Below are 25,929 nucleotides of genomic sequence, written 5' to 3'. Positions count from 1 at the left end.
ATCTCAATTTTAGGAAAAAAGCCACCAAAAATATAAATAGGAAATACTAGTATCTTTATTCTGGCATAAAGCAGTATTTTATACATTAACTCAATTTTACAGAAAAAGCGTTTTATGTACAATTGTAAAGAAACTGCTGCGCAGATAGCTCCAACATAAAAATGGATTGTATTTTATAAGTTCATTGAGTTTGATACATTGGAAAATATTTTCTCTGTAGAAAATAGTAAAAACCACATTTCCCAGGCTAGCCTGAGACGCCCATTAAAATCAAGTAACAGCTGGATTATAGATTTATAAATATGGTGTGGATACCAAGATCCAGGTGAAGTTCAACTTCATTTATTGAAACAGCCATGTTTTATTTGTGTAGAGTGAAATTCCCATTAATCTTCCCCTTACTCTTGATTTCTACCTGATTATTTTTCTATAGGCTAATCCACAATCCACATGAAGGTTTTAACTGCTCCTTCATAAAGGACAGGTACTGCACCCTTTCAATCTGCTTGATAAGGTATCCATTCCTATCCAAACCGTGAAATATCTTGGTCGTTATTAAAATATGCTCAGTACTTGAGCAAAACCGGAATCTAATAAATTATAATCTACACAGCACATGAGCTGTCAGTCATCAACTTCTCCTGAATCCATGTGGCTTGATGGGAAGCCATGAGGAGCAGGAGGAAAAGTGGTAAAATTGACAAATGGATTAAGAAAGAAAAGCGAAGAGAATTTCTGAAAACAGAGAAACATCCAGGACTGGACAGAACTGAAGTCCAAACAGGGTAAGGACATTGCCTCAAGCGTCAAAGAGTTGAGTTGGCTATCTGAACGCCCTACTGCAAGGTCACAGAGTTAGATAAAAAGACGCGATCCAGTGAGAGAAACCAGGGCTTAGAAAGATTTCAATTGTTCAAACATAATCAAAGAAGGGCCATGTATTTTAACTTCTCCTATCAGTTTATTCCCTGAGATTCCCAGTACAGAATTTCTAGGAATTAAGGCAAGAAAACAATGCCATTCTTAAGCTCCTGTACCGTGCAGAAGTTTGGCGGGAATATTTGAGAACTCAAGAGTTACCTGGCCAGGGGCTATATTAAATTCTTCAGTTCCTTCAAAGCAATAACTTAAAATAACCATATAGAGATTGTCCTAAAAGGAAGTCTAAGCGGCTAAAACCTTTCAATGGAATAGCAGTCTTACAGAAACAGATCCTATACGGTGGCTATAGGAACGAGGCCTCTGAGAAACCACACCGGATTCTACCTAGAACCCCAGTTTACCCATTAGAAGTTGATACTCTAGAAACATTAATGACCTGCTGTTTTTACCAGGAAAAGAATACTTTATCATGCATCTTGCTTGCATTCACTTGCTCCTCTCTTTGCTCTCAAGAGAGACAGGTTTCCTTCTCACATGTGAAAAACATTTTCAGTGGGTTTCCTGACTCTTGTCAGCAATGCAAATCTCCGCGCCCCACTCCCTTAAATCCGTCTTGGTAAATAATGTTTATCCTCCAGTAGGAAGTGGAGTACAATATCATCAAGCGCCTATTATTATTCAGCCTCTTTACTTACAAAGAAAGTTGTGGGGCCATCTTATACATTTGGAATTCCTTAAAGACACTTGCTTTTTACTAAAATACTTTTTATATAGGGATAGATAAAATCTGTGAAGAATTCACTGAAGTATGAATCACCTTAAAGAAGTTAAAAATGTATCAAAATGTACATAACCATGGCTAATCTATATGTCTCCCATCAAATGTATCAGCATCCTCCAAACCTAGAGCATATGCTGCCATAAAATGCATTACCTCCCAGCTAAGTTTGAAACCTTGCTTCAAAACATGGCTCAGTACTAATTCTCCGAAGACATGTTACAGGACCACATGAGTCACTGTTAGGCAGGTGGCTGAGGAATGCCAATTACAGAGCCAAGCCTGGACTGTGCAGAGCGCCTCTCCAGAGACCGCTGCCTTCCCCATAGGTATTCAGGGAAGGACACCATTTAAGTACAGAGCCAGGTCAACTTAAAAAGTATGGGCAAATACATGCTTGATTTTTATCTTATAATCTACAGACAATGTACCAGAATAAAAATGTAATGAACTCATACATCTTTTCAAAAGAGAAACCTGATACAGAAGTTCCAATTGTTACAAGTGATTACATCAGATGAAATAATTTCCACAGAGCTTGTCTCTCTGGAAGAGATGGGGACAAGGCAAGTGGTCAGGAAGGAAACTCATGTGCTTTCCACCTTGTACGAGAATCAGTGTTCAGTTCCACGTTGCTGCATAAATCCTCTACTTCAAATTACTGTCCGAATGCTTTACTGAAACTCCGCTTCTGGCCTTTGTTTTGGGATCTGTTACTTTTGTTGCCACCTCCTGATCCCTGTCCTCTGAAGCCTCGATTTCCTTCCCGCTGTCCTCTGAAGCTTCTGTTGCCTTCCCGCTGTCCACGGAAGCCTCGACTGCCATCCCGCTGTCCACGGAAGCCTCGACTGCCATCCCGCTGTCCCCGGAAGCCTCGGTATCCTTCCCGTGGTCCTTCCAGCTCTGGCTGCTCCGTGGCCACCGAGAGCTGCCAGCGCCGTGAATCATGCCATTTTTCCTGCACAGAGATGGTTTTATTTTTACCTACTCTGATTTTTATTGAATTCGGTTTTAAAAAGCATGAGAAAGACCATTTTTTTTTGTTTTTTCTCTAAAGAAAAACCTGACTCATAACCTAAGTATTTAAAAGGTCACTGGTTAGAAAAAATATAACCTTCATGCCCCAAAAGCCAGTCATGACAGTGTAAGAGAGTTTCACCATGAGAGGTACCCTCATCACTGTATCATTTATTCAATTCAATTACTACAGGGTATCCACAGCTATCAGTAGTAAAACTTGCAAATATACCACATACAAACCCATTTCTCACAGCAGTACTGAATGAAGACATAGCAATTTTAAAAATGTCTATGTAAACCCCATACAACATACACAGGGGAAAAAGCTAGATGTTGTGCACAAGAAAGGAAAGAAGGAAAAGAGGCAGGCTGAGTAAGAAAACTATCAGAATAAAAAGGCTAGGAAAAAAAAAAAAAAGGCTAAAAAGGCTAGGAGAAAAAAATACTAAAATTCATTAATTCTAATTGTCTTTTAGAAAAGGGACTAGAGCTGTTGTTTCCCTTTCCATTATTTTGTATTTTCAGTAATGAACACATTTTTTAAAAAAAGTTCTTTCTTTCAAGAAAGCATGAGCAGGGGGTGGGGGGAGAATCCCAAGCAGACTCTGAGCTGAGTGCACAGCCTGACACGGGGCTCTACCCCACAGCCCCAAGATCATGACCGAAGCCCAATTCAAGAGCCAGATGCTCAACCAACTGAAACACCCAGGCGCCCCAGTAATGAACATTTGATAATTTAAATATGTTAACTTCAAAATCCAAGAGACAATACCTGTATTTCTGTTACTGCTGCAGTAGGGACATCAAAGCAAACACCCTAGAAATCAAAACAAATGCAAGTTAACCCAGCCTTTCACCAGAACTGTATGTGTACGTTAAGTGATATTCCAAAAGACCAAGTATTACATTAAAAATCAGAAACAAAGACTCCAGGTATTAATTTTTAACAAACTTTAGACCAAGACCAATACATTATACCTCCCAAAGGCACAACAGCAAAAACCCAAGGATATTTGGGACTCAAATATCCTCAAAAAAAAAAAAAGGGGTACTCAAAATGATTCAGAACTGATTAGAGATCATTCTTGGCTATCACACTTTGCTAATTCCTCAAGTAGCTATTAGCTACGTTTTAGAGCTGAGGAAACAGAGGTTTGGAGATGCTGACTTGTCCAAGGCCCCCAGCTCATAAGCAGAGCAGGTTTTAAAAACCTGGTCAGTATGGCTCCAAAACCAATGGTCTACATTAAAATATACTGCTTTCCATAAGAAAAAGTGTCTTCATGATGACCTAACTAAATGTAGAAAATAAATTATTTTTTTTTTTAAAGAGAGAGGGAGGGGGCGCCTGGGTGGCTCAGTTGGTTAAGCGACTGCCTTCGGCTCAGGTCATGATCCTGGAGTCCCTGGATCGAGTCCCGCATCGGGCTCCCTGCTCGGCAGGGAGTCTGCTTCTCCCTCTGACCCTCCCCCCTCTCATGTGCTTGCTCTCTCTCATTCTCTCTCTCTCAAATAAATAAATAAAAAATCTTTAAAAAAAAAAAAATAAATAAAGAGAGAGGGAGGGAGGGGGCAATGGGTGAAGGAGAGGGAGAATCTTAAGCAGGCTCCACACCCAGCATGGAGCCCAATGCAGGACTTGATCTCATGACCCTGAGGTCATGATTGGAGCTGAAATCAAGAGTCAGACAGTTAACTGAGTCACCCAGGTGCCCCAAAATAAATGATCTTCTATTGTTACTTTTCTAGTTTTCCACAGTTCATCCTGCTATAAAAAAGTTTTTTTAATAATTAAGGGCACCTAATTAGGGTGGCTCTGTTAGGTGTCTGCCTTCGGCTCAGGTCATGATCCTGGGGTCCTGAGATCGAGCCCCACATCGGGCTCCCTGCTTAGCGGGGAATCTGCTTCTCCCTCTCTCTCTGCCCACCCCCATTCATGCTCTCTTGCTCCTCCCCCCAAAAAAAATCTTAGAAAAAAAAAATTTTTTTTTAAACACTTTACAGAAGCAGTGCCATCACCTCCAATAAAGGAGATCCTATTTCTTGGTCTCCACAAATGTAGTTGAACTACCCCTGCAACTGACACAGGCCCTCCTCTCCCCTGGCTGCCTTCATTTAAAACATTTCATGAGGAACACCTCATTTCCACCCAATTCACGCAATTATAACCACAGGGAGCATCAGGTACTGATGGATTTTGCAATTAGTGGGAATCTTCATTCACATTTTTTTTAAGTTTATTTATTTATAACCTCTACACCCCATGTGGTGCTTGAACTCATGACCCCAAGATCAAGAGTCGCTTGCTCTACCAAATGAGCCAGCCAGGCGCCCCTTCATTCACATATATTTAACACCAGGCACTCAACTGGAGTATATAGAATATAGTTTTTGCCCATGAGTACATCAGAGTGTTCTTGAGGCTCTCAGTCAGTAAGCAAGCACATGTGGTAAGGTAAAATTTAACGGAATAAAGGCATGCCCTAAGAACTCTGAGGTCGATAAAAATGCCCCCAACTTTACTGTATACCCAGGGAAGCGTCACAGGGAGACTTAAGGCCAAGCCAAGTCATAAAGGTTAACGTGGAAGAAAGAAAGACCATAAACACTGGGTTGAGCATACATTTAGGATGACAGAAAGGCAAGGTGTGCATGGCACTGCTGGAGTGGAGGGTACTCGCGGCGAGGACGCAGAGATGAAGCTGGTCAGGGGGGTAGAAGCCAGCTCGTGAACACTCCTATCCTCCGTGTGAAAGCTGAGACTTTAACCCATACAGTATGTGGAGTTGCTTAAGGAGATGAACACAGACATGCACAGAGTTGACGATAAACCTGATCTGGTTCACTAGGCCAGTGGTTCATGCACCCCTGGAAACCTGAGATCTTTGGGGGAGGTTCCACCAAGTCAAAACTATTTTCATAACAATACTACCATGTTAGGTGTCCTTTCCACTCTCATTCTCTCATAAGCACACAGTGGGGTTTCCCAGACACTGTATTACATGTGATGGTGTTACTACTCTGATGGCTAATGGAACGACATGCTTAGGTTTCAGAGATCCAGTTTTAATTTCTGATAGGGTAAACATTAATAGATCTAACCCACATAAACAAAAGCTTTTTGGTATTCCCAACACGTATTAAGAATGTAAAGGGGTCAGGAGACCAAAATGTTTGAGAACTGCGGGGCTTGTGCATACCATTAACTGAGAGCAGGACGCGGAAGAAAGAACATCAGGTTTGGAAGGCAAGATTTTAAATTTCAGGTTTGAATTAAAGATTTTGAATTCAATTTTGAATAATTTTCATTGCTTAATAACCCCATCTGGGTAGAAATCGTCAGGGAAGGAGCAGGATATTCATGTCCGGCACTGCGTGCATAGTTCAGGGTAGAGATACAGATGGGGTAGCTGTTAGTGACTTAGTGGCAAACTGAAGGTCACGGATGCCATGCCCGGAGAAGACGATCTAGAGAGCAAAAAGATGCTGCATCCCCACAGAACAGGGAGAAGCCTCCATTCGGTGTTTTATCATCCACATTAAGCAAGGTCACAACAGAGGTGTTCCTTACCTGCTTTCCTTTGAGAAAAACCATTCCTTTCACTTTGGAATCAATATCCTCGCTCAGCTGCTCTTTAAGTTCTTTCCAAGCATAACTAATGTTTGGCATTTCAATTGAGCATCGTAAGATCATGGTCACAAAGCCCTTACAGAAGAAAGGGGAACAAAAATTAGTCTCAAAAACAAACCTAACTGATAAAAAAATTACCCTCATGTTTCTAAAATATTTCCAGAAAAGTTCTTCCTAAAAGCCTATACCTCTCCTCCACCCCCAACATATACACACAATTTAGTACAAGTAAAACTGGTGAACTCTGAATAAGATGGATGGATTGTGCCAATGTTAGTACCACCCCAGCTGTGATATTACAGTTTTGCAAGATGTTACCATGGGGGGGGGAGCTAGACAAAGTATAAAAGGGATCTCTTTGTGTTATCTCTTACAACTACACGTAAACCTACAATTATCTCAAAAATTTCATTTAAAAAAAAAAAGGGAAAAAAAAGCATATATCTTTCTAAGTTTCTAGGTATATTGGCTAAATGTATCATATGCATTTATGTGTTTATAGGGTTGGGTTTTTTTTTAGGATTAAAAATACTGACATATAATTCATATACCATAACATTCACCATTTGAAGTTTACAGTTCAGGGATTTTTAGTATATTCACAAAGTTTCAACCATCACCACTATCTAAAATTCCAAAACATTTCACAACCCCAAAAAGAAACCACATGCCCACTCGCACTCAATGTCATTCTCCCTCAACCGAGACATTGGAAACTACGAATCTACTTTCCATCTTTATGGGATTTGTTTACGTACATCTACCTTCATACAAATGTTAAAACAATTGAGAAGTCTAACTGAACCCTTTCAAATCCTGCTCACACTCAAAACACCAAGGGTCAGAGTTTGACAGGAAGCCTTACCGCATCTGAGTTGATCAGAGAGCGCTGGTCTACCGATGTGGCTCCTGAAATGTGGGCCAGGGCTGCTGCCAAGGCTTCCACGGCCCCCTTCTCCTCTATCAGTCTCTCTGCTGATTGCTTGAAGTGACTGATGGCAGTGGGAGGCACAGAATCCAAAAGCCTATGGTGTGATTGAGTATATTTGTTAGGAGAAAGGACAGAAGTGGACAGACTGCGTTTTCAAGGCAATACCATCTCAAGATAAATCAGTAACTTCAAATCTTTCAGATATCTTAACACATCATTTTGATGCAATGTACAGATGGAATCATCACATTTCTGTAGAAATAAATCCATTCCTTTGATTGCGTCTAATTTGACTTTACTATCAAATAAAAAAAAGTTTCATCCCAAGGAAATAACAGAACAAATATCAAGATGTTCACCACAGTGTTATTTATGACATAGAAAAGAGTATAAAATGTGCATCAATACAGACTGGGTAAATAAACCATGAAACAGATACAACGGAAGTCCATGCTGCCACTGAAAGTGATGTTAATAAATGTTGAACATTTCTCACAATAAGCATGTTTTACTTGTATTTTTTTTATTATTTTTTCAAAAGATTTTATTCATTTATTTGACAGAAACACAGCGAGAGAGGGAACACAAGCAGGAGGAGTGGGAGAGGGAGAAGCAGGCTCCCCGCTGAGCACGGAGCCCAATGCGGGGCTCGATCCCAGGACCCTGGGACCATGACCTGAGCCGAAGGCAGACGCTTAATGACCGAGCCACCCAGGCGCCCCACATGTGTTACTTTTAGAATCAGAAAACACTACAGTTATTTCCATTTTGAAATAAAAGGAAAAAAGACTTCCAAATCAGGTTAAAAATGATACGGACTTTTTATGAGAATACACATTTGTTAGGGAGTCACTAGTATCTTGGTGATAATAAATGTCACATCTTCAAAAGAGGTCATCCAGGACAAGGATAAACAAGGCCACATGAGGGAGCCTCTTTTGGAAGGGCTGCCCCTCTACAGGACTTCTCTTGGCAGCTTGTCTCTTTTCTTCTTCCTGGCCACATAACCCCAAATTTCCTTAACTGGTGTCACAGGGAACCCTGTCTACAGAATACTTAAAGTATGCCATGTGAAAATAAATTTGAAAATTACTGAGTTAAATTATTTTCCTTTGGAGGCCTTTCTTGAGCTTTTAATATGTTAATATCTAGCATTTCCTCTAATCATAAACTCCCTCATTTCTGTGCCCAGTGCAGAGCCCAATGTGAGGCCTGAACTCATGACCCTGAGATCAAGACCTAAGCAAAGATTAAGAGTGGGCTGCTTAATGGACTGAGTCACTCAGGCACCCCTCCCCCTATTTTTTAAGATAAGCATTACACATATTTATAATAATTACGGAAAACAGCCTAAAATGATGCTCAGACTCAGTGGTTCTTAAGCAGGGGATGTAGGTCACCACTTGGAAATATTTGGAAAATAGTCAGGACCTTCTGGTTTTCATAATACCAATCCCCCTTGCCGCCCAGAATACCACACAGCCAGAGATGCTAAACAACTAACTATCCTTCAATTTATAGCACAATCCCACAAAATAATTCTCTTGCCCCCAATGCCAGTGACAAACACTGCTAGTTAATCTAATCCTCACCAGCTAGAGGTACCTTAAAAAAATAATCAACTCAAAAAAAAAAAAAAAAATCAACTCATTCTTACCAGCTGGGGGACGAGATTGATGACGATGTGGAATATAATCTCTAACCCTAAAATCTATCTCCACATGGGAAGCACCCACACCATATCTAAGATATGGTTTCTTAAAATGCCCAAGACAAACCCAACTATTAATAGTGGTTTCCTCTGGTGAACAGGATTGGGTAGGGATGAGTACAAATTAGGATTTTTATTTTGTAAAATTTTACTTCAGCATAGTGTATTTTTATAACAAGGAGGTTGTAAATCATTTAAAATAATAAATAAAATTTAAAAGACCAAATCTCATTACTGCACAAAGTCAGGCAATAAATGGAACAGCAGTGGTGGGAAACATACCTGATGGCATCTTTGCTGGAAGCTTTTATTATCTCTGTTGCAGAAGGAACCCCTATTCGCTTAAATTTAATTCCCTACAAGAAAATGAGCCATAGTTTAATGTACCATCTGGCCATCAACTGTTTTCACGGAGATTAAATCCCCTAATTTTTTTATATTACCAAACATATTTATTACACATTAAAAAGATAAACTTAAAAAAAAAAGAACTTTTTATCTTAGAATGGTTTTAGATTTATAGAAAAGTTGCAAAGATACTACACAGTTCCTGGGGCGCCTGCGTGGCTCAGTCATTAAGCGTCTGCCTTTGGCTCAGGTCATGATCCCAGGATCCTGGGATCGAGCCCCGCATCAGCCCGCCTCGGGCTCCCTGTTCAGCGGGAGGTCTGCTTCTCCCTCTCCCACTCTCCCTGCTTGTGTTCCCTCTCTCACTGTCTTTGTCAAATAAATAAAATCTTTAAAAAAAAAGATACTACAGAGTTCCTGTACACTATGTACTAAGTTTCCCTATTATTACTACTACAGTACATTTGTCATAGCTAAGAAACCAACACTGCCACATTACTATTAACTGAATTCTAGAGTTCATTCGAATTTCACTAGTTTTTCTATTAATGTCCTTTTTCTGTTCCAGTGACACCACAACATTCAGTTATCATGTGTGCTTGGTCTCCTCTGATCTGTGGCAGTTTGTGCCTTTTCTTGTTTTTCATGACCTTGACAGTTTTAAGAGTGCTGGTCTTAAGGACTGCTGGTCAGGTATTTTGTAAAATGTTGTCCCTCGCTGTGAGGCTGTCTTGGGTTTTTTGCATGCTTAGACTGAGACTATGGGTTTGGGGGAAGAAAGCCAGAGGCAAATGCTGTCTCATCACATCACTCTCAAGGCATATGCTAATCCCTGATGTTAACCACAAGCACCTGCCGGGGAGTGCTTGCCTGCTTTCTGCATGGTAAAGTGCCCCCCATCCTTCTCCGTAGGCAAGTCACCAAGTACAGTCAGCTAACAGGGAAGAGGAGAGATTAATCTGTCAGAAAAATCAGTCTCCTCTCTCCCTTTTAAATTTATCCTTTTGGGTTTTGTTTTGTTTTGTTTTGAAGATTTATTTACTTATTTGACAGAGTGTGTGCGGGGGGGAAGGGCGAGGAGCAAGAGGAAGAGAGAATCCTGAAGCAGACTCCCCGCTGAGCCCAAGAGGGGACTCGATCCCAGGACCCAGAGATCATGACCTGAGCGGAAATCCCGAGTCAGGGGCTTAACCAACGGAGCCACCCAAGCGCCCCTATCCTTTTGGTTTTTAAGCAATTCCTAAAACTCCCTAACCTAGGTTTAAAACATCTGAGGTGTGTTCATGTTATTGTCTGAAAACTGCCGTTCAAACATAAAAATAGCCCATGTAATTGTAAATATGGGAAAACAAAACCACTGCTTTCAAATGTAAACTTATTTCAAAATGGGCTTTATATTGTAGGACAATGTATAAAACAACATGTATCTAACAAACTTTCAGTTATGGCCACATGCTAGAAATAAATACAATTTAAAGTTAATAGAAACTGAATTTAAAAAACAAAGATTGACTTTAGAATTCAACATTTGCTGAGTGAAGGCTAAGAAAACAGTTTTACCGCTTTTTGCTCCACTTGTGCTAACTGATATTCTTCCTTGTGCTGATAAAAGCAGATGCAAATCCCCGTCCTTCCAGCTCTACCTGTCCTCCCAGAACGATGAATGTAGGACTCCACATCCTAATGAAGTAAAATACATGAGTGACACTGAACAAAAAGAGACAAAGACCTGAGTGGTCTATGCAGAGGGAAGTGTCGTGGTTATATTACATACCCAGAGTGTGAGGTTCCCCAGCATTTCTAAAATAAAGAACTGTCACAATTTTTAAAAATCTCTAGAATAGTGGTCCCTATCCTATGGGCAAATGTGCAAAACGCATCATCTAAATAGTGCCGTGCTACAGAACCACATATGTAATTTCAGTCTTCAATTTTCTAGTAACCCGCTAAAAGGTTAAATTAATGATATATTTTATTTAACTCAATATATCTGAAAGTTGTATCACCTCAATATGCTATCTACAGGGAACAGCTTATCACTGAGATATTTTACATTTTTTGTAAGTCTTGCAAAATCCAGTGTACATAATAGAAAGTTTAAAATATAAAAAAAAAATCCAAGGTGTACTTTATACTTTGAGCACACATGTCAACTCCGACTATTCCCAGTGCCCGACAGCTACACGTGGCTGTGGCCATCATACTGGACAGGCTCCTTGAAACAGCACTTATGTCACACACCAATCGGACTGCCTTTCTAACAACTGGAGCCTCCACAGTAGTCAGGTAGTTTTTTCTATCATTGTAAACAACCTTTTAATCCTGAGGGATGGGGTCCTCACATTGGAAGTGATGGGAACAGAACAGGCTCCTTCTCCAACGTTTATTTACATGAAGCACCGTCCACACATCTCCTCTGCTTCAGGGCCCTCCCTCAGAGTTCCCATCACCCACAAAGCCAGGGAGTGTTAACCACGGCGACAATATATTAACTACAGGCCTTTTTTCCCCTTCTCTATCCTCTAGCTCATGAGTTTATCCTACCCCCACCCTGCCTAAGTCCCACCCATCTTCAAAGTCTACTTCACAACTACACCACCTGCACGAGCCTACCAAACTCCCTCCAACCAGAAACCATCCTTCCAACCTGTGGCCACTGACCACGCTTCCACTCAACAGTCAGATCTGAGGGAAGGACCTCAAAAGAGATTTGTTCTTAAAATCGCCCATAGCATCCTAGCACTCAAGAGATAGCTATTACTAACCACATGAAAGTAAGCAATACAACTTCCCATTTTTTTCGTACCCAAAATAAAATAAAATAAAACTGTAGGACAGAACACTTACCTTTGGTGGAGAACTCTGTACAACCAGATCAACCTCAGGGATGTCTAAGCCACGAGCAGCAACATTGGTTGCAACCAAAACTCCAAAATCACCATTTCTAAAACCTTTCAGAGTGATTTCTCTCTGCTTCTGAGGAATATCTCCATGTAATGACTGGGCATCCTGCCAAGGAAATAAACTGGCCTAAGAATACCAGATGCAACAATACAGGTGCTTTTAGCATCACACATTAGGCCTAGAAAGGTGTGTGTATTCTGGTGATACTTCCACTGAAAATAAAGCAAAGGGAAAAACATGTGCCTTACATGGACAAACCTCAAATTTTTCCCCACTCCTTGGTCATTAAATCAATGTCCAGCTATACTTACTAGGTGAAGAACACCAGACAAGAGTGATCAAACTCACTCTGCCAGTGTAGCCTTGGGTTTGAGCCACCCTTTCCTCACCTGGGAGAGGAACTGACAGATCAGGTGAGCTCTAACATGTAAATGGGGTCTATCAGTTGAAAGAGGTTTCCTCCCTAAAGGAAAGAGAGGAGAAGGACCAACCTGCTTTATGGACACGTTCTGTGACAACTCCTGGGCTTCTTTCTTGGTTTCGCAGAAGATGATAGTGCGCCCATGAAAACCACTATACACTCGTATCACATCCCCAATAACTGCAGCCCTTTGAGTCCAGTGGCACTTGATAGCCAGATGCTTATGAGAGAGGGAAAAAGATCTATTTAGTATAGCTTACCTGGAACCTGAAATCACCTGCTCAATGCTACTGGTGCTAGAAGCAATTGTTTAAGCCTAACTAGAGCAGACAAATGCCACCACTGTATGGAGGGAAAAAAAGAAAAAAGAAACAAACAAAAAACCCCACCTAAACCATTAAAGCAAAGAGCCATCTCTTTCTCGATCTCTCTCTCTAAACTAAATAAGTAAGTCTTTTTTTTAAAAGCGGGGGGGACGGGGCACCTTTAAGCATCCGACTCTTGGTTTTGGCTCAGGTTGTGAGATCGAGCACTGCACTGGGCTCAGCCCTCAGCATGGATTCTGCTTAAGATTCTCTCTCCCTCCCCCCACCCACACTCTCTCTCTAAAATAAACAAATAAATCTTAAAAAAGAGAAAGAAAGAAAGAAAAGAAAAAGCAGAGACCTGTACCCCTTTCTCTGGTTCCTCTATTTTCTTTCTTTTTTTTTTTTTTTAAAGTAGGCTCTATGCCCAGCACAGAGCCCAACACAGGACCTGAACCCACGACCCTGAGATCAAGCCCAAGCTGAGATCAAGAGTTGGATGCTCAACTGACTGAGCCACCCAGGTGCCCCTGGCTCCTCTATTTTCTGAACTAACCAGGTGAATGAAGAAAAAGAAACATCATTCTCTTGATTCCTACAGGAAACCAAGTAGCTGACAAGAGAAAAATTTCTGAATGTTTTGTCCTTTCATCCACTTAAAAATGCGATTAGCCAGTTAGTCTGCAGGTCTATTCCTCGGGTGAAAGGAATTCTATGCTCTGGACCCTAAAATGAAAATGGCTTCAACACAAAGTACTAGATTTCTCTGCTGCCCTCAGAGTATTTAAATTCTAGGTGTAATTTCTTTCTACTTACATAATTCAGACAGAGATTCCAAAAGATTTTGAAATCAGATTACCAGAAATGAAATTTAGAAAACAGATACCACATACAACTCAAATAGAAATAGATCTTTACTTGGCTCTTCACAAGGATTTAGTATTTAGCTGGAAAAACAGTGTATATTTGCCAGTCTTAATACCATTAGACACAGGGAAAACATGACATACAATTTATTACTAATTCTAGCAGCTGAATGAATCACTTACCTCCACAGTTATTGCTGTTTTCTGGGTCTTTTTACCAATCAGGTCCACCTGTTCATATGTAGATTTCATGTATTTCTTAGCAACATTATATACCCAATGAGGGCAAGTTGCAGAAAAAAGCAATGTTTGGGGATTGTCTTCTGAATCTTTGGGGAGAAAAAAGTCAGTATGAATAACTCCAATAAGCCTACACAGTATTCTACCTCACCCAGTTCTTCCAGAGTCCATCAACATGCTACAGTGACCATATGAGGCCGAGCCAGGCACTGATGGCACAAAAATGAAAGACACAGAGATACCTAGTGGGCAAAGTCATTTATGTGAAGGAGACTTGAAACACCAAAAGTACTTTGAAGTTATTTTGCTTTCTGACCCCTGGCCTTTATGAACCATGAGGGATATCTGTCCATTATGAGACATAACTGGAAAACACCTGTTCAAGCCCAGTAACCATACAGTTTAGATCACTAAGCAAATAACCTACAATAAACACCAGAACAGATCCTATATTCATCTATACTCTCTAGCATTTCCTCAGTCTTTTGAGTTTAGAATTCCAGTCTATTCATTCTTTGAGGTCAGGTATTAAAAAGCTCCCCAACCCCATCTTTTTCTTTTTTTTAAGTTTGAGTAACTCTTCATTTTCATATATTTCAAATGGTGGTTTAAGTAGATAGAACCCTTTTGGAAAGCAAAACTAACAATGTACATTGAGAAGCATGAACTATTTATACCTTTAAACTCAGTAATTTTATTACTGGACATCCATCCTAAAGCACAAATTCCAAATACTGAGATGTGAAGGAAGCTATCTGCATAAAAACGTCTCTAAGCAGATTTATTTATATTATGTAAAAATTAAAATATATACATGTAATTAAATCTGGCACAACCTCTTCATGGAGTGTTATGCCAAATTTTTATATGCATAATAAGATTAAAATTAAGACATATGCACATATGCACAATAGTACAAAGTCAGGAAGAAAGAGACCAAAAGCAAAGCACATCAAGCTGGCAGAATATATTTTTCTTCTCTTACTTTCCCAAATTGTCCCCATTATAGTTATGTGGTAAATCATGATTTTTTTTTTTTAAATATTTTATTTATTTATTTGAGAGAGAGAGAGAGAGGGAGAGAGCACAAGCAGGGGAAGTGGCAAGGAGAGGGAGAAGAAGGCTTCCCACTGAGCAGGGAGCCCAATGCGGGGCTCGGTCCCAGGACCCTGGGATCATGACCTGAGCCGAAGGCAGCCGCTTAACTGACTGAGCCACTCAGGCGCCCCATAAATCATGATTTTTTTAAAAATTTAATTTTTCCTAAATAAAATAAGTCACCCCCCAATTTAAGGTTTCATTTAACATTTAGAAGACTGCTTAATCACCACCCTTCCTCTAAGCCCCTCCAGCAGCTCCTTGAATTTGGAGCTTACCTTTCTTGTATGCCACACTTAAAATCTCTTCCACTTGATCAGCAAACCCCATATCCAGCATCTGGTCAACTTCATCCAAGACAACATGCTTAAGTTTGGTGAGATCTAGCTTGCCATTCTGCAGGTGGTCTTTGATACGACCTGGGGTCCCAACCAGGATATCAATCCCATTCCGCATGCGTTCAACTATAAAGAACATCAGTGATAAAATATGCTGGGTTTTTAAGTCCTTTTATTAGTCCGGGGTACCAGTTAAATACATTTTTATTCTAAAATATTTACTAACTAAAAACATAAGGTAATATGCTAAGTATCAAAGATAAAGATACTCAAGGGGGAACTCAAGATAATCTAGGGATAACAGGTAAGAAGTGACAGTCTGTGTATTATGTGATGTAACAGAAAAACGTGCCAGTGTGGGATAGAAGCACCAGGAAAGAAATTACTTCCTTCATGGTAGAAAGTGTCAAGGTTTCACAGACAAAGTGAGAACGTGAATCTTAGAGAAGAACTTTATATAAGGTAAGCATGTATGGAGAGAATGAGACCGGGTAGAAGGGTAAATATTTTGAGAAGGTCCAAAGACATTCAGGAAAACGGAGTCCAGTATGATGAGGTGAGATGATAATGATGCAGCTTTTTTTTTTTTTTTTTATGATGCAGCTTTTTACTGAACTGCCCTTGCAGTCTGGGGGGAGTCACACTGGGCACTCTACATACATTAGCCAATTGAATCCTCACAATACCCTTGTAGTATGAGTTTTAGTAACCTTGTTTTTTCACATGAGCAAATGAAAGTGCAAAAAAACCAAGCACCTTGAACTTAAAATCACACTGTGAGCAGAGTCTAGATTCAAACATACACTTTTCTGATGCCAAAGCCCAGTTCATTTAACCAAAGCTGAGAAGAAATAATCACAAGCCTTGCATGCCAATTGCAACATTTTTAATGCCTTAAATCCTTTCCTGAATTATTTATCTGCTCTACATAATAAAGTTTCAAGGTCTTGAACTGGTAGGTGATGGAATCCTACAACAGGAGCCTGCACCATTTGGCCCTTGGGCCCAGAGGAAAGAAGGCCCACCTGCAGCAAGACAGAAATAAAGACCCCAAAAGAGGCAGATTCATCGTCCTTGACAGATAAAAAGAGTAACTCTGAATCATGACTTTCTAGTGCCAAGGGCCCAAGTGGACTCTATCCTCTTAGGCTCAGTAAGAGATCTTTATAGCCTTTAGATAAACATAGGTAAGTAATACAAAAATCCAAGTAACTATATATAGGATTTGACACATCATCATGTAGGACCATGTTTTTGACCATCTTTAAACAATGACAAATGAAAACCACTAAAAATGACTGAACTAGGTAAAGCCAGATGTTGAGGTCAGAGAAATCCAACCAGGGCACCCAACAATGGTTGGCTTTGGATTTACTTACTCTGACCTCCATAGGGAGTCCCACCATAAAAACAAGCCACTGCCAGCTTTCTTGTGATGTCACTGAAGTCTCTGCTTACTTGATTTGCCAACTCCCTCGTGGGTGCAAGAACCAGCACCTGAAAAGGAAAAACTCATCATTGAATTCAAAGTACTACGCAGTATTTGTTTAACAAATTTGGAATTCACCAGAAGGCTCAACTCATCCTACCAAGGATTTTCAAAACATCTGTTATATGCTTTGCAACATACGTTGTGTGGGGAAGGATCATAAATGTAATACAGTCCCTGACAAATCGACTCAGAAGAAAAGTTTACGATCTTACCAATCAGAAGGGACATAGAGTCCAAACATGAGGTGCTCCAGGAAGGTTGCACGGAGCGGGCCAGAGGAACTGGGGAGTTTCCTGGAGCTGCTACCACTTAAATAGCATTCCAGGAAAGCAACAACTTGAGCAAGGAGTAACACTGCTGATGATAACATTAGCTAATCTTTGTGCTTTTACTGTCTCAGGCTCTACTAAATGCTTACTATGCATTATTCTGATTTAATTCTCACAAGTTACTGGCCCACCTGCAATTGTATTGTACAGTTGTACCTACAATAAACACACAAAAGATTTTGAGCCAAAAGCCTAAGAAGCAAAGCCTGGATTTAAATTCAGACAGCTGGGCTCCAAAACCAATAGACTAAACCTCTACACTACAGTAAATTGAATGCAGAACAAAGAGAAGGCAGGACCAACACATGGTGAGGGGCTTTGAATCCCAGAGCAGTCTGAGTTTGACCCAATAGGACATACAACATGAAACTACTATAGATCCTTAAGTAGGGAAACAGCATGAAACAAGTATGATTTCAGAATATTCAGACTCATCAGATAAATTCATCCAACAGATATTTACTGAATATCCACTATGTGTCAAGCCAGAATAATTCCAAGTGCTGGAATAATTCATTTGTTTAATGCTGCATTTGTTTAGAGCAATAAACAATGAATGAATGAGGGGTGAGTATGGACACTGGCAGGCCAGTAAACAAGTGAGGTGGGTCCAGAAAGTCAGGTGCAAGAAGCCATAACCACGATGACAACATAGGCATTTTGGTGAGATTACGGTTTGTCAAATGCCAGGTTCTCCAGAAATGAACCCAATGAGCACCATCTTGACAAGAAAGCTTGGCCTCTTCACCTCTTTGAGTACCCCTCCTTCTACTCATGCCTCTCTACTAAAACTGCTTTCTCCATCTAGGTTAAAATGGTAAAAGACATTTGATCAAACCTGTAAGCCCCAGGTACATCAAGAGAGTTGAAGGGAACATAATGAGCATTAATAATACAGGTGATCACAACCACGAGGCAGATTATAATATTTAAATATATAGGGTTTGTGGCCAACAATCTTAAAAGAATAATCCTGCTTTAGCTTCAAGTAAAAATCTATAATAGATTTAAAAAAAAAAAAAGGCTTTAAGGAGAACCCAGTAAAAAACCATAGTACATGATGTAAGCAATGTGTAAAAGATTTTTTCTCCTGTGCAGATATGGAGCCCCTGAGGTCGGTGTTAAAGATAGTTACTTGGGGGTGGGCGCCTGGGTGGCTCAGTTGGTTAAGCGACTGCCTTCGGCTCAGGTCATGATCCTGGAGTCCCTGGATCGAGTCCCGCATCGGGCTCCCTGCTCAGCAGGGAGTCTGCTTCTCCCTCTGACCCTCCTCCCTCTCATGCTCTCTGTTTCTCATTCTCTCTCTCGCAAATAAATAAAATCTTAAAAAAAAAAAAGATAGTTACCTGAGGGGCACGGCCTCTCTTCCGGTCTTGCAGTTCTCCCTGAAGTTTCTCAGTCAAAGGGATGGCAAAGGAGAATGTCTTCCCAGTTCCTGTCCGTGCCTGTGCAATTAAGTCCTTTCCACTATAGACATGGTGAAATGTCTTTGCTTGTATAGGAAACAGGAAGGTCACCCCACGGGCTGTGAACAAATTAACCATGTTATCTGACACTGCAGTTCTTAAAATACCAGCCATGCTTCTGGTCCTGCAGAATTAAGGAATTCTACCTTCTGCTCAATATCTACAAAGTCAGGTTCCAATGTATTCTGGTAGTGAAGAATCTGCTGGACTGAAGAATATCAACAAACTTTAAAGCACCAAATTATAGTAAATATTATTTTGAGAGTTCAGTCACTTGTCATGAAATCTCATCTGTAGGTCAAGAGAAGCCCCGAATCAGGTGCTTTGCAGTCCAGACTATGCCACACCTGATTCAGAAAACACCCACTCAAGCTTCTGTGACTACCTGGCTCATTCCCAAGCACACTGCCAGGCTGAGTGCAGAGCAAGGCTGGTATCATTAAGAGATGTCTCATGAAGTGGGAAAGGATAAAAAGAAAATATGAACATGGCATGAACCATTTATTTGCACCAGTGCAATCAGTCCTCACACTTCTGAATACACATACTAGTTTGAATAAAATTGAATCACCTATTTAAGAGGCAGTAAAGCGGGGCACCTGGGTGGCTCAGTTGGTTAAGCGTCTGCCTTTGGCTCAGGTCATGATCCCACGGTCCTGGGACCGAGCCCTGCATCAGAGCCCTGCACCATCACATCATCGGGTTCCCTGCTCAGCGGGAAGTCTGCTTCTCCCTCTCCCTCTGCCCCTCCCCCTCCACTCGTGCTCTATCTCTCGCTTTCTCTCTCTCAAATAAATAAAATCCTAAAGAAAAAGGGGCAGCAAAGCCATCATTAGTACAGTCCTATATTGTATATATGGATCTACTTTATTATATGGTCACGTATACTGTCCTTTATCTCAACAAAAACAGTGGAGTGCTTCCAAATATTTATTCTAACATTATATAATATTTCCAAAAATATTACCTTTGAGAAGTTTAATAGTCTGTTCAGATATGGGAAAATTAGAGAAATCTCCTTCTTTTTGTTCCACAGGTATTTCCTATCAAGTAAAGGGCCACAGAAAGAAATCAGTAACTTCACCCCTACCGGTAATTATTGAGAAGGCTTCTGAGAAAGAAACAAAAGAACCAATTCTAAAACATCTCTTGTAAATCAACCAAAAAGGCATAGAAACTTTGGTAGGTAAATCAAGATCCAAAAAGGAAATATATCATAATCACCTATAAAACCCTAAGAAAAGAAAATCTATACCAAATATATACGGTACAGATACTATGCATGGCTAGTGAAGGCTGATTCAGTCTCGACCAACAACTATTCCATTGCCATCCATACCCACAATATACAGTAGTCCCCCCTTCTCCACAGGGGATTTGTTCTAAGACCTCCAGTGGATACCTGAAACTGTTGACAGTATGGAACCTTTATATATACTATGTTTTTTCCTATACATATCCATGATAAGTTTAGGCACAGTAGAGACTAACAACAACAACAATAGAAAAATTATAACAATATACCATAATAAAAATTATATGAATGTGGTCTCTCAAAATACCTTCCTGTACTGCATTCACCCTTCTTGGGATGATGTGAGCTGATAAAACGCCTAAGTGATGAGATGAAGTGAGGTGAATGACACAGGCATTGTGATGCAGCTGCAGGCTACTATTAACCTTTTGACAATGTGTCAGGAAGAGAATCACCTGCTCCTGAAGACAGTTGACAGGGAGTAACTAAAACCCTGGAAAGCGGGCGCCTGGGTGGCTCAGTCGGTTGAGCGTCCAACTCTTGATTTCAGCTCAGGTCATGATCTCAGGGTTGTGAGATCAAGCCCTGCCTCTGTGCTCAGCAGAGTTGGCCTGAGATTCTCTCTCTCCCTCTGCGCCCCCCCCCCCCCACCCCCCCGCTCACACTCTCTCTGTATATCTCTCTAAAATAAATAAATAAAATCTTAAAAAAAAAGAAAGAAAATGAAACCCCGGAAAGCAAGACGTCAGATCAGGGGGCACTACTGTACTACTGTGTTGAACAAGTCATTAACCCTTTTCCACGGCCACATCTTTCACATACATCCAAAGAAAATAAGGAACAAGCATTTATGACAAAGTGGTCACAGTGGCATTATTTGAAAGTAAAAAACCTAAATGCCCAATAGAGGAATTAAGTGATTCTAAATATTTACATGATGGATTATGGAAGCATTAAAAATATTTAATATATTTTTTTAAGATTTTATTTATTTATTTGACAGAGACAGAGAGAGAGATAGTGAGAGCAAGAACACAAGCAGGGGGAGTGGGAGAGGGGGAAGCAGGTTTCCCACGGAGCAGGGAGCCCGATGCAGGACTCGATCCCAGGACCCTGGGATCATGACCTGAGCCAAAGGCAGACACTTAACGACTGAGCCACCCAGGTGCCCCCAAAATATTTAATATTTAAAAAGCTGGGTAAAGGGGTGCCTGGCTGGCTCAGTCAGTTAAGCATCCGACTCTTGGTTTTGGCTCATCAGGTCATGATCTCAGGGCCTACGTGGGGCTGTGCACTCAGCGTGGAGTCTGCTTGAGGTTCTCTCTCTCCCTCTCCTTCAGCTCCTCCCCACCGCTAGAGCATACACGCGCTCTCTCTCCCTCTCTCTAAAAATAAAAATAAATAAATAAAATCTTAAAAAAAAAAAAAAAAGAGTGGAGATCAAGAGCTGCATGCTCTACTGACTGAGCCAGCCAGGTACACCCCTCCCACTTTTAAATAATACCAGTAGCAATTACCTACTTATTCATCTGAAACAACAGTGAAAGATACAGTCTATATATTAAAATACAACCCTACCTGCTCTAACTCGCTGTTACTTTCTTCCCCAGGGGTTTCACTGGAGTTAGAGACAGGTCCGGAATGAGGGAATCCATTCTTCAGTCTGGGGCTTTTCTCTCCAATTTCTCCATTCATTTCCTTTTCTTTCTTCATCTTCTTGGGCTTAGGAGCATCTACTTCTTCTTCAGAAGGTTCTTCACTTTTTATTACCTTTTTGGTTTTAGGAGAAACAACTTTCTTTTCAATGGACTCCTTTGGTTTTTTCACACTTTTGGTTTTAGGAGAAATAATGTCATCCTGAGATGGCTCCTCTTTCGTTTTTGCCTTTCTGGATTTAGGAGAATTCATGTCAACCTCATTAGACTTGGCTTTCTTTTTGACTTTTTTAGCTTTGGGGGAAATAATTTCTTCCTTTACTTCCGTTGCCTCTTCAGCCTTATTAGATTTTGGCTTCTCTTTTCTACCTTTCTAAAAAATTAATAAAGAAAATACAAACTACTGAGCAAAGCACGTATACATTTGAGTGATACATCAAGTCTGGACTACTTCAAGATCACATAATTATGAAGAACACAATTTGGGGGCATTTTTCAACATTTGTACTTTCACCTTGTAATAAGTCAAAACACTATGCTTTTTAGTACCGTTTCTTAGCTATATGGAAATAAGTACAGTGTATATCAATGATTTCATCAGCTTAGAAGAGACTGCCTCTTGGTATCTATTCAATTCATGTTAGTTGAATATGTTGTCAAGCTTTCACAGGGGATTTGGAATGGCTCATGGGATGCTCCAAAATGCTCTAAATTAAATATGTAGGACTATAGAAAGTGATCAAGTACAATTTAATTTATTTCTAATAGAGTATTAAGGCCATATATGTCCACAGATGGACAATGTTAAACAGATTTCTTTCTCTGCTAGAATGTCTATACAGGCAAAACAGGGATTCCTAATACCTGTCTTGGCTACCTGGCAATGGCAAGTGCAAATGAATTTACAGAGACATTTTATGAACCAAAAATTATAAAACCCCACAGTCTATCTCCCCATGTGTAAAAAAGATGTATCTAATGAAACCTCCAAACCAAACCAAATCCACGACTATGGCTCCTACCTGAAATGTCTGACCTCTTCCAACTTTTCATATTACTTACTTTAATTACTTAGTATTACTGAAACCAAGTAGACAGGTGCTGTACCTCTGTTAAAACCTCTCTGAAAGGCCAATCCCAGAAGTATGGAGACTATTACATTTAGCTGAAATCAGCCCCCCTAAAACTTCAGGCCCCTCCTCTGCTCTCAAATCATGAATGAGGGTAATCTTTCCCACACTGATCATCTTTCAGACATCTGAAAAATAATCTGGTCTCCCCACAAGACTTCAGTTCTTTCATCCGTAATCCAGTGGTCTCTCTGGAATGTAATGGGGTTTGGCCAAGTCCCTCTTCACCTGAGCATCCCACAATTGAATAGCTTCACTGATGCGGAGCAGGTAAACCAGGACCACTTCCTCCCCACCTGTGGGGACAAGTCTGTGCTCCCCCGGCTTCCTACAACGCCAAAATACTGCTGTTGTAAAAGCTCCCCATCAAAAAGACCCATACACAGCCAAGGAAAGGAAATTCTAAGTCATTCACAATAGGAATTCAGGGACAATCTTTGTTCTCACTGACTGACCTTATCTCACATCAGAGAATCGCTCACAAGTTAAATCACTAAGGAAGTAACAGTATAGAGGCAGACAGCGATCAAGGTAACTTAAGACCACTACACCCTGCCCTCTATCAAAAATCAGCACACAATACATCTTTACATTTCCACGGAATATCTGGTCAGTAGACATTAAGCCGAATACTTCATCTTCTAAAGGCTGCTGACCGGAAAACAAACTGTACTTCCCTTACTACTCAAGTGTCACTGCAGACGCCGCTCACGTGTGCAGGGGGGTTTGAAGTGTCGCTAGTCTAGTCTAAAGCTTCAGTCCCTACCTTGACCGACAATTCCCTCCGCACACGCTCACGCCCGGAGTCAGGTCAGAGCCTGAGCCAGCAACGTGGGGCCCAACCGTGGAGAGCCAAGTGCGCCCCGGCTGCGGGCCGCCCAGACTTCCGGACCACGTGGGAGCGGCGCTCACCCCAGCTCCTGTCCGGCCTGGGCCGCTCGCGCGCCCACCGCCCGCGGAGAGCACGGCCCTTTGGCACCCCCTCTGCCGAGCCCCACGCCGGGCTCCGGAGGTGCCGGGTCCGCGTGCGCGCCAGGGACTCCCAGTCCGGCACCCCACCCCGCTCCCGTACCCCGCTCCTCTCAGCGCCCCGGGTCCCTCGGCCCTCGGTGGCACCTTCTCATTCTGCTTTCGCGGTGTCTCCACTTTTTCCATGGCCGTGTCTGAGTCCAAGTCCGCGTCACTAAGGAGTTTCCCCGGCATCGTTCAGCACGAGCAATTCAGGCCGACGGGTCAGGTCCACCGCGTGGAGAGGAAGAGACAGTACTACCCGGTTAGAGGACCCACGTTCGTCACTTCCGGTAGCAAAGCCATTCCGGCGGAAGCGGAAAGCCCCAGGGAGGCCGGAGCCCACGTGGTAGCTCCAAAGTATCGGCTGCTCCGGCTGGTGGGGCATAGTGAATTCCCTGCTCTCCGCGCCTGGAGTAGAAGGCTCCAACTGGGAGGAAACGCTCTTGGCAAACGCTGGCCAGATTTTCCCTAGCCCCGGCCAGTTAAATGACTTGTTGCATTTCTGTGGTGTCTCTTCAGTGCTTTATATTAGATTGCTGGAGTTTGCAAGATACTTTCACGCACAGACGCGACAAATGGGTATTCTTGATCACCTTGTGGAAAAGTCGACACTGAAAGGAGCGCCCAGACTCACAAGCCTGGATAAGACTAGAATTCGGTCGGGCTTTGGTCATCCCTTTATGCGTGCACGTACACATCCCTGAGCATTCACTGTGATGTCAGGTGAGAAACAAGGCTAGAATCCAGTAACAGACAATACACGAGTTGTTCTCAAGAAACTTTATAGACTGGTGGGAGATAGACGGATATCAGTTGTTCTGAAGACACGGGGAGGCACCTGAACCGGCCTTGGAACCAGTAGGAAGAGCCCCAAACCACATGGACCTCTATAAGAAAATACAGGACTCTAAATCTTGCATATTTGGACAATATACTAATTCTGGGAGTTGAGGGAAAGTGGTCCATTGAATGATCTATGACAATGTCGCTAAACTTCTCTGAGGAACTAGTGATGTAAAGAATTGGGAGCTGCTTCAACACAAAATCATTTTTGAAAATTAGTTGAAATCATGCCTGGCTTTGAAAACCTGCACTGCTTGTTGTGTGATTTTGCACACATTACTTAATCTGAACCTGAGTTTCTCATGCATGAAATGGGTAACAAACTTACCTCATGGGCTGAGAAAATTAAGTAAGATAATGAATGAAAAGGATTTAGTAGTGCCTGGCACATAAAGCAGGATAAATGAGAGCTATTAAAACTTGTAGGTGTTTAGAAAGACAACTTAAAATATAATCATTTTATGACAAAGGAAAATGCTGTTTTATTTGTGTATTTCATAAGATTAGTTTTTACTGCACATTTTTAAATGACAGTTTAAAGGAAAAATTTCATGTTTCACATAAACTATTATTTGATGTTTCACAGTCTCAGTTTTTTAACAAATAAATTTATGTACTACAGCAATGCTTTAACTTACACTCTGATAATCTTTAAGCTAGGAGCCTTGATTTATCCACCTTTGTATCCTGAAGATTTCAAACAGCACCTGGTACATAGGCACATAGATTGACACTAAATGTTGACTGACCATTAAAATGGCAATGTTGGAGGTGGGGGAGAGGAAGGAACCCCTTGAAACAAATTTTAGCTATATGCCCAGGCAGGAAAGCAATTCAATCATCCTGGTATTAGGTGTGGGAGAAGGGGGAGCAAGCATGAATGCAACCAACCAACCGACAAAAGGCTTAACATCTGGGACTTCCAACATTGTACTTCAGACTTTGGAGTACCTAAGTGAAAGCCCAGTCCCTGCCTCAAGGAACCTCTGTGATACTGCTATGATACTGCTATAAACGGTACAGGGGCATTTTTATTATCAATAAGAGAGTAAGCCCAGAACACTACTTAATGGAAAATTGTTGTCAAGGCTTACAAACTATGTAAGTTCCTTTGTAATATACCTGCACATAGGCATAAGGCCAAAATCTAAGAGGAAGCATGCAAAGGTCCTCTCTGGCTCAAAGGCAGCCAAATTACCATATTAAATCTAGTTATCAGTATAAAATTCAGTAACAAGTGGAAAAAAAATGGGTCTCATATATACGTTTGATTGG

At 41.2% G+C, this 25,929-nt stretch overlaps 1 protein-coding gene across 1 annotated transcript; it reads right to left on the bottom strand.

Moving 5' to 3' along the window:
* Positions 1-54: 54 nt before the first annotated feature.
* DDX21 (DExD-box helicase 21) lies at positions 55-24,092 on the bottom strand. Its single transcript, XM_032423811.1, has 15 exons — positions 23,917-24,092; positions 21,594-22,043; positions 19,728-19,803; positions 18,641-18,819; positions 16,853-16,970; positions 15,414-15,599; positions 13,981-14,126; positions 12,697-12,846; positions 12,149-12,310; positions 10,862-10,981; positions 9,236-9,309; positions 7,177-7,336; positions 6,252-6,386; positions 3,453-3,497; positions 55-2,618 (listed from the first exon to the last, which is right to left on the bottom strand). Exons 1-15 carry the CDS (start codon positions 24,001-24,003, stop codon positions 2,319-2,321), a joined length of 2,388 nt encoding a protein of 795 aa, XP_032279702.1. The 5' UTR covers positions 24,004-24,092; the 3' UTR covers positions 55-2,318.
* Between the last annotated feature and the right edge of the window lie 1,837 nt (positions 24,093-25,929).

Source organism: Phoca vitulina, unplaced genomic scaffold (assembly GCF_004348235.1).
Source record: "Phoca vitulina isolate PV1807 unplaced genomic scaffold, GSC_HSeal_1.0 scaffold29, whole genome shotgun sequence".
In the NCBI taxonomy this organism is placed as follows: domain Eukaryota; kingdom Metazoa; phylum Chordata; class Mammalia; order Carnivora; family Phocidae; genus Phoca; species Phoca vitulina.
The sequence above is the reverse complement of the archived record's forward strand: the minus strand, read 5'-3'. Positions and strand labels throughout refer to the sequence as shown.